This window comes from Aythya fuligula, chromosome Z, assembly GCF_009819795.1.
Source record: "Aythya fuligula isolate bAytFul2 chromosome Z, bAytFul2.pri, whole genome shotgun sequence".
NCBI lineage: Eukaryota > Metazoa > Chordata > Aves > Anseriformes > Anatidae > Aythya > Aythya fuligula.
In genome coordinates, this window is record NC_045593.1 from 40,275,616 (window position 1) to 40,290,382 (window position 14,767).

Consider the following 14,767-nt stretch of genomic DNA (forward strand, 5'->3'; position numbering starts at 1 on the left):
AAATTACTTTTATTTAAATTATTTACATTTCTTAATCTTTTAGAATTTATTTAAGTTCTCAAAGGTTTCTTATTAAAATTAAAGTTCTATACAAAATTCTATACAATCTTAAACATTTCATCCTTTGTATGTCTCTGTGGTATCTTCCAGTAAGGGTTGTTATTTGCGTGGATTAGTTTGGAATTTGAAGTAATAGAGCATTTTTTCACAAAATATAATAAATCATGCTTTTTCCCTTCCCTTCCCTTCCCTTCCCTTCCCTTCCCTTCCCTTCCCTTCCCTTCCCTTCCCTTCCCTTCCCTTCCCTTCCCTTCCCTTCCCTTCCCTTCCCTTCCCTTCCCTTCCCTTCCCTTCCCTTCCCTTCCCTTCCCTTCCCTTCCCTTCCCTTCCCTTCCCTTCCCTTCCCTTCCCTTCCCTTCCCTTCCCTTCCCTTCCCTTCCCTTCCCTCCCCTTCCCTTCCCTTCCCTTCCCTTCCCTTCCCTTCCCTTCCCTTCCCTTCCCTTCCCTTCCCTTCCCTTCCCTTCCCTTCCCTTCCCTTCCCTTCCCTTCCCTTCCCTTCCCTTCCCTTCCCTTCCCTTCCCTTCCCTTCCCTTCCCTTCCCTTCCCTTCCCTTCCTTTCCCTTCCCTTCCCTTCCCTTCCCTTCCCTTCCCTTCCCTTCCCTTCCTTTCTCCTCCTTCATCTGTGTTACAACTCTGCAGCACAGGCAATATTTTTTGTATTGTTAGACAAAGGCAGAGGATAATATTTTTGTACTGCCTACACATCACTTCAAGAATCTCCCTGGCCTTGAGCTGTGGCAGTCTTCCCCTTCCTATCACTCCCATGAGGTTATATTTTAGGTTCCATTCGGTTGAATATTTTTAAGGAAGGGAGGAGGAGGGAGAAAGAAAACAAGAAAATTAGAGAGATTTACTATAAATTATGATTAAAATATGATAGGAAAGATGTTTTGGAGTCATTTTAATGTGTCTGAGAGCAAAAAGCAATGTGTAAGGTCACAATACTCTAGTTAGAGAAACTTTCTTCTAGTAATGAGATACTTGTCAGTTCCCTGAATGTTTCTACTGATGAAGAGAGCAGTGATGTGAGATTCAGAGTTCCCAGAGTTCAGTATTTTCTCTGTTAGTTAAGAAGTGGACAGTCCTAAGCAGCTCGCTTAGCCTTTTTTCAATACTTACTAGCCTGGTAAACTGGTACGGTTGAAGCACAGAGATGTGGGCTATTGCTGTTTGCTTTGCACCAGTTTGCTGGCCAGGAAAGAGGAAACATTAGATATGTAGCAGGAAAGGCCTGTAAAGGAAATGGTAAAAGGGAGCCAGGAAGGAAACATAAGCATAGAGGCAGACTATGAAAAGAGAAACAAAAGATGCAACAAGTACATACCACCACAGCTGTCAAGGTTCAATATCTGAAAGCTGAGGGAAGTTAATACATGTAATTGAAATTAAAACTTCAACCAATTACCATTTTTCAAAACCAAAGTTCGGGGCTTGATGTCCTACCTACATCAAATGACCTACAGGTCATTTGACTACCTGAGTTTTTCAGTTACCTGGAATATGCATGTAGTTACACTAACAGAATTTATTTTAACAAAACATTTCACTCGAATTATGAATCCTACATAATTTTTGCTAAAGCAAGGCTGTCATGTAGAAAGATAAGAGTATGTTTTCCTACACTTTAAAATTGTTCTTTGAAAAAGTTTGTCGTTACAATATGTTATTGCACATACTACAAAAATCCCTACATTTTTCAAAATATAAAATCATCAATAAGAATTCTAAATTCTTAAAAGTAAGCAAGTGTCTTTGTTATCTAAAAAGAGTATCATCTGCACTCTTAGACACCTGCCAGATTCCTCCCTGTAGCAAAGGGTGAAAATTCAGTTTCCTTTTTTTTTCTGGGAGTAATTGTTTTTAACAAATAGTTTGCTTAATAGTGGGAGCAAAATCCCTTAAAACTGATGTTATGGTTTAAAGTGGAAAAAGATGTTAATTTCAGTCATACACCTTAGAACAAAGGCTTCAGAACTTTGGACACACATCACACTTTCTCACGCAGCTGAAGATTTGAAGATTGAATGTTGGCTTAGACCTCTGTAAAGTAAGGTGTAAGATTAGTATTCCTTTGTTATTTAAAGGAATGCTAAGTTCTGTTTCTCCAACAGAACTGTCAGAAGAGAAGACGTTTACAAAGCCTCAAGGCAAGCCAAACACCTATGTATGTATAGATTATGGAGGCTTGTTTTCAAGGAAAGTTTATGTGGCTTGTTTTCAAGGAAGTTTATGCGGCATAAACTGACAGGGACACATTAATGGTTTTCCAAATATTCTATTGTAGGAAAATCACTTTAGAGAAAATATTTTTGTCTTGGTAGTTGTGAAAGATGGAAAATATTTTGGATGAAAATATTTTTAATAGAAAAATTGAATAATAGATTATAGCCAGACTTAAAGCTGAGTTTTGGATATCATTGATTTAAAGTTTAAGATATGCTTTTCAGAAATTTCTCTCTTCACTATAAAAGACATTATTGTTTCTGTGCTTTAACACACAGAAGGACAACAGGTTTCATCAACTGCTAGAATGATTTCTGTGTTACTGGTGAGATCATGATGGGGTTTGGTACTCTGTTGTAGCTTTGTAGCTCTGAATCAACACATTACTGTTTCCACATAAACAAAAAAGTCTCACTTTGAATGCTGATACCAAGAGGTGTTGAATGTCCCAGTTTCTGCTGGATGGAGGCTGAATGCACCTAGCTCAAGAAATCCATCAGTTCACAGATGGTATTTTGAATGTCTAAATGAAGCCACTGGTTGGAGCAACTAACTGAAAGGGCCTGTAATATGATATTTTCCAAGAAATAGAGAATTGCTCATATTTAACCTGTTCCAGGAATAAAGTGTTTTTTCTGTAAGTACAAAGAACTAGAGATAATGTGGGTCCAGACACAGCAGAACTGCTTGCAAATGTAGTATTGCTTGTAGTTGTCTCTTTTTTTGTTTGTTTGTTTGGTTGGTTGGTTGGTTGGTTTTTGTTTTGTTTTGTTTTGTTTTCTGTGAGTTGAATACTTTGGGAGAGTTCATGTTGAACCTGATGCAGGATGTATCCTTCTGTCATAATAGTATGACAGAAGTAATTTCAAACTAAATCTTCTGAATAGTAATAACAACTATTTCACATTTTTTTCTCCCCCTGCTTCAGTTTTACAACTCTCATGATGAGGAAATTTTAGTCATTTTTGTTCCAAAACATTTGTGAAAGAAACAGGTGGCAACTCTGTTGCCTACATATCCCTTTACCTGGTACAATAAAGACTTGATAATCTCCCCCACTGTTTTTCTAGGAATGCAGTCAAAAGTCAATAGCAGAAGGCCATTATGAATTCTTCCCAGAAGAATTCATAATGCTCTGGGCTCTGGGAAGTACAGTGCACAGGAATAAATATATACCCTTTATTTTAATGTACTTCTTTTTTTTTCTATGAAAAATAAAATTAAAACCTTTCACCATTAAAAAATAGTATGTTAGCTTTTTGTGGGATTAACCATTTTGATTATTTCATTTGCACAACCACTAATTAATACCAGAGTACTAAGATATTTCAGTTAAAAAGAATGGGCAGTTTACATGAGACAGATTTCCTGAAATTTCTAAGGGGAATATCTTGACTTTCATGGAAAATAACGTATAGCATCAAGAAGTGTAGCTTTTAAAATATATGATAAATTTGACATGCATGTGATCACCACCACCTATAGCAATTGCAGATTTATTGAGAGGAGCATTAATGGCACTGTTACTTAGAAGATATTGCTTTGGCAGGCAGGCCTTCATAAACATTTAAATATTTCTGTAAAAAAGCAGAAAAAGAAGAAAAAATAAGATTAATTCCTGGTTTGTATTTTTGTATTTTTGTTCCCAGCTCCTTGTGGTCAGAATGAAACAAGAGAAGATGGTAAAATAATCCAACTGCCTCCCTGCAAAACAGGAGCATGGATCGTTCCTGCCATCATGGCCTGTTACCTCTTGGTTGCAAACATCCTTTTGGTGAACCTTCTGATTGCTGTTTTCAAGTGAGTGACACATTGCAAAGAATGGAGCTGGGGATGGTGGGCATTATTTATGGTCTAAGAAAGCAGCTAAGCTGAAGACTTTGGCTGAAAGCTATTTTCAGAGGATGTAGGGGTGAGAAGATATAAAGTAGTACCTTGTCTCCAGAGAGTGAGGGAAATGTCAAATTTTTTACATTATCTCATTTCCAAGAACAGACATCCAATGTGACTGAAAGTAGAAAATCCAAAAATTTGAAATTCAGTTATGGCATCATTCACTCCTAATACAGAAGATAAGAACAAAAATACTTGCCTGTCTTACTAGGTTGTCGAAAAACTAACTGGTTGCACAGAGCAAGAATAGAGAGTAATAACATTTTAAATGACTGATTGCCACTGTGCATCACTGAAGAACAACCTTATTATCTGCTTTCTTTTGTACTTCCTTTTTTTGTATGACAAGGAAAAGTTTGGCACTATTAGTGAAATGTGTGTAATTAAAGTGCTGTCATACCATTTCTGGCAAAGTACTCAAAAACATTTTAATCTGATGTTATTTTCTCTTCTTGCCTCCTAGCAATACATTTTTTGAAGTCAAATCCATATCCAACCAAGTATGGAAGTTTCAAAGGTATCAGCTAATCATGACATTTCATGAAAGGCCAGTTCTCCCACCACCTCTGATCATTTTCAGCCATATGACTATGATATTCCAACATCTCTGCTGTAGATGGCGGAAACACGAAAGTGACCCAGATGAGAGAGACTACGGACTAAGTAAGCCTTAAACAATTTACAGAGTGGGACTTTCCAATTCTCTTTGTAGTATCTGGAATTTGAAATGAATGAAGGCTAAGCCCAGTACTTTGGTAACCTTTTCAACAGAGAACTATTAGCCACAAGTTGCCACCTGAATCACTTAGCTTTACTTCCATTCCTTAACACACAGTTCTCCTCAGAGCATTAATGAGGCAGTGTTGTTCCTGGATATTTTGAGTTGTTTCTTTCTTCAAAACAAAGACTTTTGTTTTGCTGTTGCTAGAAGACTGTTTTTACTGGAATTCTTACAGTTCTTTGCACTTCCAGATCTTTACTTTTATTGCAGTTAATACAGAGATAGTGTTCCTATTTTTTGAGCAAATAGCACATATGTCCCCTCAACACACTTTATGCCTACATAAGATAAGAGATGGTGAGGAGTAATTATTCTGTAGACACATGTTGTCTCCTTGACATTGATTCAAAGTGGAGGAGTGGTTTCTCCAGACACTTTAATAAGAACTCCCATAAGCATGATAGAAAGCCTGACAGATTATTTTGATAACACTTTCACTGCTCTTCCTTATCTAGTTCTTCAAAGTAGAAAAACTCCACCTTCCCCAGTGTATATGACAGAAGTAGGGAGCTAGCGGATGTGCATCTCTTCCCAACTCAAACCCATGCCACAGCCCACTTCTCCGCAAGAAAGGAGCTGAAGTCCTGTGATGGCATGAGAGATGCAAGTGCAACTATACCGCTCTCCTCCCACTCACATCACACCATGTCTGACATAGCCTTTGCTGCTGCCTACAGATTTCATCTCTTGCCATGTCAAACAGACCCTTTCTACTCTCATACTCCTTTCTTACTGGTCTACAAATATGATTGAATTTATATTAGGTTACAGGTGACGTTTGGCTCCCACTGTCTCTCCAGGTCCTGACCAACAGCTGTGTTTAGGTCTCACGTAATCAAAACACATTCATGTTTGTACAGCATTTGCCCGCTAAAGTGTTGCTATCTCCAGGATCACTTATAATTGAAGCCACTAATTTGGAAATTAGCTGCATCTCTTTGCTTTCATATGAAAATGCCAGATAAAATTGAAGCCTGATTTTGAAAGTTCAGTCTGTGATTTCTGCAATAAGAAAAGTGTACTTAATTTCACATGTTAATGCTTTGCCAAACTGATATTTTTTCCATTGTTTCTACAGAACTTTTCATAACTGAGGATGAATTGAAAAAAGTCCATGATTTTGAAGAGCAGTGTATAGAAGAATATTTTAGAGAGAAGGATGACAGATTTAATTCCTCCAATGATGAAAGAATCCGTGTCACTTCAGAAAGGTGCACTTTGCTCTCTCATATGTTGATCTAGAAATATATCTTTATTGTCTTTCTCACCCTTCCTTTCTTTTTCTTGAACAGGGAAACATTTGAGGGAATTTTAAGTAAATCTTAATGAAAAAGTAGAGTGATACAAGGTGATCAATTTCTTTTCTCTTTTTTTTTTTCTTCTTCACTAAAGCAAATGTTCCTCAAAATTTTGAAAACTTTGTATCATCTAACCAGTTCCAATTGTATGCAAATGAAATAGTGAGGAAAACACAATTCCTCTTTGTGCTGCAGTTTTTGAAGCAGAACTTTGAGGCACAAGTGGTCAGAACACAGTGGGAGAGTAAATGAGAATTCCTCAATAAGAACTAGAGCTTTAGCATTTAGATAAAGAAAGAGCTTTACTTTGAGGTGGTCTTGGTAGGTAGACTAGTTTCATTGAGATGAAATCTTGCTATTAATTTCAAAGGAACTAGATATATCACTCAGAATGATAACAAGCACAGAGGACTAAGATAATATGTGGGTTTAGTGCACGTTTCTAGTCTTCTAATTTAACAGTCCTAAACTTAATGAATCTGTTAATCTCAAATACATGCTTTCATCATATCGCAGCTGATCAACAGAGCTAAATTTTGAGTACAGAGCTTGTTGTTCAATGCACAGCACTGTTGTCAATAAAAATACTAAGGTGATATCCTGTCAAATACTCATGAAAATTAAGAACCACTGAATATTCTGTACGCTGAGTACTATGATTTAACACGTAAAAGAAATCAGGAGAGTCATTGCTGTAATTGAGTACATGGGTGTAACACTCTTCTATTTATATGTAAACTTCCAGCACAGCTCCTGATACAGCTATGCCTCAAATATGTTTCATGTAGGCAAGAAAAAGTGCTTTTAAATTGTTTTTGAACTAAATCTATCCCAGAACGGGATTAGCAAATATAATATCCTTTAATCATCTGTTTTCCTGAAAATAGTACTCACAAGACACATTTTAGAAAAGGGTGTTAGAGGGGAAGTGTGGTAAAGCATGGAATAGTTTCTTCACAAGGGATGGCCTGGTAATCCTCAAATAAAACTCTATTCTGTCTGGAAGGGAAAAATCAGAAATGAAACCACAGAGGCCTATATAATTCTGCATGCAAGAAGAGGGTGAGTAGAAATCAATATTTGCTGCCTCTCCCAAATCAAGAACTAGGAGAACAACAGATAAATCTAAAAGGAGACTGTTCAAAATAAATAAAAGCAGATGTCCTTTTCATGCACTAAATACTAAAATAGAGTGAATTCTTGAAAGATTATGAGGTCTAAAAGACCTGATGATGTCAGGTAAAAGTCGACACTAGTTAAAACAGAGACTAGATAAGCTTATGGAAGAGAAATCCTGTCAGGATTTCTAAATACATAGAAATCATTTTACTCCCAAGAAGGTCCTAAGCTGAAAGTGGTTGAAGACTGTAGACTGAAGAATTACTTACATTTCAAAGAAAGATGGAAGGATAGATTGAACGGTTGTCCAAGGTTTTCTGTGTTCTGATACTGCAGAGATCAGAAAACTAACCTGGAAATAGTAGTTGTAGGTTCAAATCTCTGTTTGCTCATAGCTTTATTTTTGGTGGCCAAGGAAAGAAGTGTGTATAAATAAATGACCCTGATGAGACCTCCCCTACATTAGGCAAGTGTTCTATGTACTGGACAATGAATTTGTAATAGTCTATCTTTGCTCTCTGTTTTGGTCTTGTTTTATAGGAAAGAAGTCCTTTTCTATATTTTAAATTAATGACTTAAAGCACTAAATTCCAGAGGAGGGTTTGTGATTATGAATCCTAAATGAAGGATGACCTGAGTCTCACAGAGAAATAATTATTTAAAAATTCATTTTCCTTAGTCAATAATGTTAAACCAGCAAGTCCCAGCTCTGTTTGGAAGGCCGTTTGTGAGGATAGGATAGGCTTTGTGAGGACAGGGTACAGAGTCTATTTCCAAACCTAAACACAGGAAAGTTGGACATTCCACTAGTATGACTTCCAGCAGTGAAGTCCCATCTCATAACAGCTCTCCACTAAACCCACTACAATACTCCACCCAGACAAGACAAGTTTGAAAGCATTAGATTAAATATGCTCATATCCAGGCTGTATAAATATCCAGTATAAGTATCTAATCATGCTCAGTTTAAGAACCACATTCCCAGGTCTGTCATTTTGTCTGCAATTATGGTCAGATATGTATCCCTTGAAGTGCTCTGGATCTAAAACACCAAACTTCTTTTTCCCAACTTGTAGAATATTTAAATATTTAAAACCCAGCTTTGTACTTCATAGGCTCTCTATATAATAGTCTTTGTACAATTAGCAAGATGTAAAGCAAAGAAAACAGAGAAGATGCACTAACACAGTTTCTCTTCCAATGCCCAGTCATTAACCTGTAGTATTAGATCAAGCACAGTATCTACATTATAGCCATGATATCATCACCCTAGCCATCTGGCCAATTAACTCAACTTTACATGGTGTAAAATCAACCCAGAATATCCTGATAATGTGTGTGGAGTTTCCCTTTGCACTGAAGACCTTTTTGCAGGAAGCTGAGGATGCTGTTTAGGTGGAGGAGAAAAGAACTGGGACAAGGCCTGGTGTGATGTATATCCACCTAGACTTCTCAGAGCCTTTCCTCTCCTCCAGGCATCTGTGATGCGCTTAGCTCACAAGAATGTTTTCACCTCTTAAACATCCCATTGAGTATCTTCTGCTTGCAGCTGGATCTACCAAAATGCCCCAAGGACTACTTGAAGGAAAAGCAGCTGCAAAATCAGGGTGCAAAGCCCAGTAAGCCTGGATGAAGGAATAGAAATCTAGCACTAGAAAGGCAATAGAAGATGGGAACAAAGTCTTGCCTTGAAGTTCAGCCTAGATTGGTCCCAGAGGCATGAGGGAGTTCAGGAAAGCAAAAGAACAAGAGATGCTGTTTCTTGATGTGTTGAACTGCATGTGAACCAGCAATTTCAGCCATGGTCTCAGTGGCCGTGCTGGGTCAGGATCACAATGCCTTGCCTGACTCCCCTAAAACAAGAAGCAGTTTATATACTCTCACATTGGAATAGTTCACCCTGACATCTTGTGTGGCTTCAGTGGGTTCAGTCTTACCATTCTCACTGCAAAAAATATCCCAGAGGTATCCACAGTTGGTGTCACCACACAGAATGCCTCCTTTGACTGCTTGTTTTTACATTCAGAAATCAAAAACATGAAACAACTCTTGATGTTTGTCCTATTCTGTTTGCTAGGGTCTAGCACAGGTACATGGAAGTAGGTCTGAGTTAATGATACATATCAGAGGAAGTGATTATGGTGAGAAATACAAAGCAGTACAAAACTGTAAGGTGGTTTTTTAAGTGCATTTATCACAAAGGCAAATCTTAGTGAATCTTCTGGAGACCAGGGAAGAAAGTAGAGTTGGACTCTACTTTCAAAACTCTTGGCCATATGGCCAAGTCTTGACCCAACAAAAACCTCTTGTTGATTCCAAAGGGAGAAGGGTCACATCCTAATAGTATTTAAAAATCAGATAAACTGGTTGGAGTAGACATTATTATGTCATCTCTGGAGTTCATAGCTATAGTACCGTAACACTTTACACAGTCTTCAGTGCAATTGCATTAACAGTGTCTGAGAATGAAGACATAGCTGTTATCCTGGTTCCAGAGAGAGCAAAATGAAGTGCACAGAAAAGGGTCAATAGTGACCTTACCCGATCAGGCCATATGTGCAAAGTGGGGCTAGGAAAGGTCTGTTAATCTCACTGCATCTGTCTTTAATCAGAAAGAGTTTGGTGGTTTTAGGATCCAGACAGGAATGCAGCCAGGACAACACAATATCCTTAACCTGCAAAAAACACAGTACTTGGAAAAATTGGCTGTCTACTTACACCAGAGATACCTTACCAAAAAATATCAGGCACAGTACCAATAGCCTGTTACAAGCTTGGGAACTGCTTCCAGAAAAGTAAAAGCATTCAACGGTCACCTATAACAAGCAATGTGGATCCCCTCTTTAAAAGACTTTCAGCGTCTACAATCTTTGCATGGATGAAAACGATTTTGCAGACACAAAGGATGCCTAAAAAATGGACACTGCTCTACAAAGGGACTTGTGAACCTAATTCTCAAATTCATTTAATGGTTTAATTCAGTTAAGAGGTCTACTTCTGAAAAGAGTACCTTACTCCCATTAAATCATTGCTTCAATTAAATTATAGATGAACAGCTGTGTAGAGGTTAAAAATGACTATAACCAAAGTGAATGCCAGCAAAATCCTTCATCTTCCAAACCATAATTTAAAGTTGGTCACTGACAATGTAGTACCTTTGTCAGATTCCCAGCTCTGAGTTTGTATTTTTCCCCAGTTACTGAATATTCTCTTCAGCTGGTATATATATGTTTTTCTATTAGAATTTTTTAAGCTTCAGCAAAATACACTCAATGCACATTTTAGATTTAGCCATCTCTTTTTCTGTTCTCATGCCCATCTGCTAAGATGGCTTGGCACCCTCTCATACATGAGATAAATCTTGCTGTAAGGAAAAACACAGGTGCAATAGAGGCATCATACATGAATATTGTCAGATTTGCCAAAAGGTTTATACTATCTCCAGTACACATCACAAAATAATAATAATAATAATAATAATAATAATAATAATAATAATAATAATAATAATAATAATAATAATAGAACATATACAAGGCAAGGCATATGTGAGACAAGGAGGTGATATGAAACAGACAGCGTGGCTTCACCAAGGGCAAATTTTGCCTGACCAATCTGGTGGCATAGAATGATGGAGTGACTGCATCACTTCACAAGGGAAGACCAAACGATGTCATCTACTTGGACTTCTGCAAGGCCTTTGACACGGTCCCACGTGACATCCTAATCACTAAATTGGAGAGATATGGACTGGATGGGTGGACCATGCAGTGGATAAGGAGTGGGCTTGAAGATCACCCCCAGAGAATAGTGGCCAATGGTTCTAGGTTCAGGTGGGCCAGTGATGAGTGGTGTCCCTCAGGGGTCTGTCTTGGGACTGGTGCTTTTTAATATATTTATCAACAACATAGACAGTGGTATTGAGCCCACACTCAGCAAGTTTGCAGATGACACCAAGCTGAGTGGCGCAGTCAATACAAGAGGAGGAAGGGAAGCCATCCAAAGGGACCTGCAGGCTGGAAAGTGGGCCCATGTGAACCTAATGAAGCTCAACAAGGCCAAGTGCAAGGTGCTGCACCTGGGTCAAGGCAATCCCAGACATGAGCATTGACTGGGAGAAAAACTCATTGAGAGCAGCCCGGCAGGGAAGGATTTGGGGGTTCTGGTGGAAAAGCTCGACACAAGCCAGCAGTGTGTGCCTGCAGCCCAGAAGGCCAACTGCATCCTTGGCTGCATCAACAGAGGGGTGGCCAGCAGGAAGAGGGAGGTGATTGTTCCCCTCTGCTCTGCCCTTGTGAGGCCCCACCTGGAGTGCTGCTTCCAGGTCTGGGGCCCCCAGCAAAAGAAGGATATGGGACTGTTAGAGCAGGTCCAGAAGAGGGCCATGAAGTTGATCAGAGGGCTGGAGCATCCTTTCTGTGAAGGCTGAGAGAGCTGGGGCTGTTCAGCCTGGTGAAGAGAAGGCTCTGAGAAGTTCTGCAGCTTCCCAGTACTTAGAAGGAGCTTATAAGAAAAGATGGAGAGCAACTTTTTGCTCAGGCAGAAAATGACAAAACAAGGGGGAGTCATTTTAAACTAAGAGGGGAAATTTAGATTGGATATTAGGAGGAAATTCGTCTCTCAGAAGGCGATGAGGCACTAGAATGTGTTGTCCAGAGAAGTGGGTACCCCTCCCTAGAGGAGTTCAAGACCCGGTTGTACAGAGCTTTGAGCAACCTGATCTAGTGGGAAGTGTTGTCAAGGCAGTTGGAACTAGGTGATCTTTAAAGTCCCTTCCAACCCAGGCTGTTTTATGATATGATTCTATGAAAAACTTATTTTTATTTCTTGCTTTGAAATAGTCTTTTAATTTGAAACTATTCCTGAAGAAAATACAGCTCTGTCTGTGTTCACTGAGTGCAATATCATCTAACATAGGACAATATAAATTTTCATTTATTAAAATATTTTAAGGACCAGATTATGATTGTATTTCTCCAGAGCATATCTCCCTATGTCCTCAGTGTTTAGTTGATGGGATTTTATCACATTTCTAGTGGGAATACTCACAGAGTGCTATTGTGTGTGCTGAATGATTACAGAATTGAGCATAAAATATTGAGAATATCCCTAATTAAAAGTATAAATATTTTTTGGAAAGGTCCAGCAGTGTCATATATAAAACAAAAGATGACTAAAGTCAGCTAATAGCTTTGAAATTGGAGGAGACTACTAACACTCAAGATTCCTTCCTTCCTTCCTTCCTTCCTTCCTTCCTTCCTTCCTTCCTTCCTTCCTTCCTTCCTTCCTTCCTTCCTTTCTTCCTTCTTTCCTTTCTGGGATTCATACAGTGTAAACACATGTATGTACCTCTCAGTTATGTACCTCACAGTACATCTATGGTTACCTTTTATTTCTGAACCCAGGCTGCAAATTCCTTACCTTGTTATGTTTCTAAAGAAATTTCCCACCACTATCAATGTGACCAAATCTGGGGCTCCTTCCATGGCAACCACCAGTCCAAGTAACCCAGAAGCCTCTCTTTGTCTCGGCCAGCAAAACCACTGGTCTTACATCTTATGTCAGGCTCTGTTAATATCCAGGCAAAATGTTTTCCTTTAGCTCAAATAGACCACGAGTTTACTCAGGATTTTCAGCATGTCTAACTGTACCGGAACTGTCAACCTATATCTGTCATCATCATCAAGAAGTTATTATGGAATCTGAGTGAGTGACCAGGTACTCAGTTACTAGCTGATAATTTTTTCAAAAGTATAATTTCTTTGATAAAATAGCAGTTTAAATAACTAATAACATGAGGGAAAATTCAACTGCTTCTTACACCAACTGCTCTCTTACTATGAAATTATATCCTGTGCTTGTAATAACATTAGTCTGTTTTGTTAGAGGAGGTTGACAGAAGAAGTAGACTACTGGTTAATAATAATAAGCTGAGTAGAAGGAGATTCCTTGAAACTACAGGTTTATTTCTTTGTAGGGGTCTTAGCTTATTTAATCTTTCATCCACTGAAGTCTGATGACAGTAATACAGTTGCTGATTCATGGAACACTTCAAATCTATAGATTTGTTTTTTGTTTTTTTACTTGTACTTTCAAAATTCATGGTCTTCAACACAATAAGCCCATATTTCTTGCGCATACAAGCCTTGCTGCAGAGTGTGGTGCCACTCTCTTCCTTCTCCTCTCTTGTGCGGATGGATGGTTGCTGCTCAATATGACATTGTAGTCAGACTTCAGCGTTTCACTTCCTAAGCTTCTGTGACATACCAGATATTAATGCTGCCCAATATTCATTTATTGCCTAAAATCTGATTTCCTTTTGGACAAGCAGGAGTGTTTGTGGTGTTTCCAGTTTCAGATCACTTGTCCTGTTGGAAATTTATCTACAAATAGTAGGGTATGATATTTATCCCATCAGAAATCCCAGCTACAGTTGACAGAGTGCATATTAACTTTGGAGTATGATTTGCAGTAATAGACAGAGAATGAGAGACTTGAGAAAAGTGTGGAAAACCCGTCATTTGGTATTTGTCACTTCACTGTTCATTTTTCAGTGTCAATAGGGACAGGGAAACCCAGAAGTGCAACCCTAAAATAAGCCATATGTAAGTAAACAAACTACATAAGTATGCAGCTTTTAATATTTCTTTGGCAGATAATGAAATTCCCTGGTCTACTCCATGGACTACTACCAGAGAAATATAATTATAAGGAATTTCATATGTGCTAAAGGCAATCTTATTGCATGAAATTGGAAGACTCCATACAAAAGCAGTAGAGAAGTTTTTAGAAGTTTTTAGAGAAGTTTTAGAAGTTTTTAGGCCAGCAAACAGAAATGATTATAAGCCACCGGCATAAATTCACTTTAAATTCACAGTTCACTTTACAGATGAAAACTTTTAAAAAGTGAGCTAAATTTGATACTGTATATACTGTATATAAAACAGTTATACTGAAATTTAAATTAAACTCACACATTCAGTTATTAGCTATTAGTACTTTATTATATATTATGATAGGGAGCTAATAAGCTCACCATTTCAATCCCTAAACTACTAACACAGACTACAAAAGGTACAAACACAGGAACGGAACAGTCTTGATATGTGTACCCTGTTGTACACTACATTTTATTCCATCAGTGCTCACTCCTTGCAGTTTTTTTATATACATATTACCTACATTTTTGTACAATGTTGATAATCTTCTTCTATGTATCTGAGCTAAATACACAAGTCAATGGGGCCGGATGGGATCCACCCGAAGGTACTGAGAGAACTGGCAGAGGAGCTGGCCAAGACACTTTCCATCATTTATCAGCAGTCCTGGCTATCAGGGGAAGTCCCAGTCGACTGGCGGCTAGCAAATGTGACGCCCATCTACAAGAAGGGCC

The 14,767-nt window shown here is 38.3% G+C and overlaps 1 protein-coding gene across 1 annotated transcript in view; it reads left to right on the forward strand.

Moving 5' to 3' along the window:
• The window catches only part of TRPM3 (transient receptor potential cation channel subfamily M member 3), a 308,506-nt gene that overhangs the window by 285,194 nt on the left and 8,545 nt on the right, over positions 1–14,767 (forward strand). Inside the window, exons 23-25 of the mRNA XM_032205316.1 lie at positions 3,933–4,083; positions 4,640–4,839; positions 6,036–6,168. Coding sequence (XP_032061207.1) covers positions 3,933–4,083; positions 4,640–4,839; positions 6,036–6,168 — 484 coding nt within the window. The remainder of the gene's footprint in view (positions 1–3,932; positions 4,084–4,639; positions 4,840–6,035; positions 6,169–14,767) is intronic.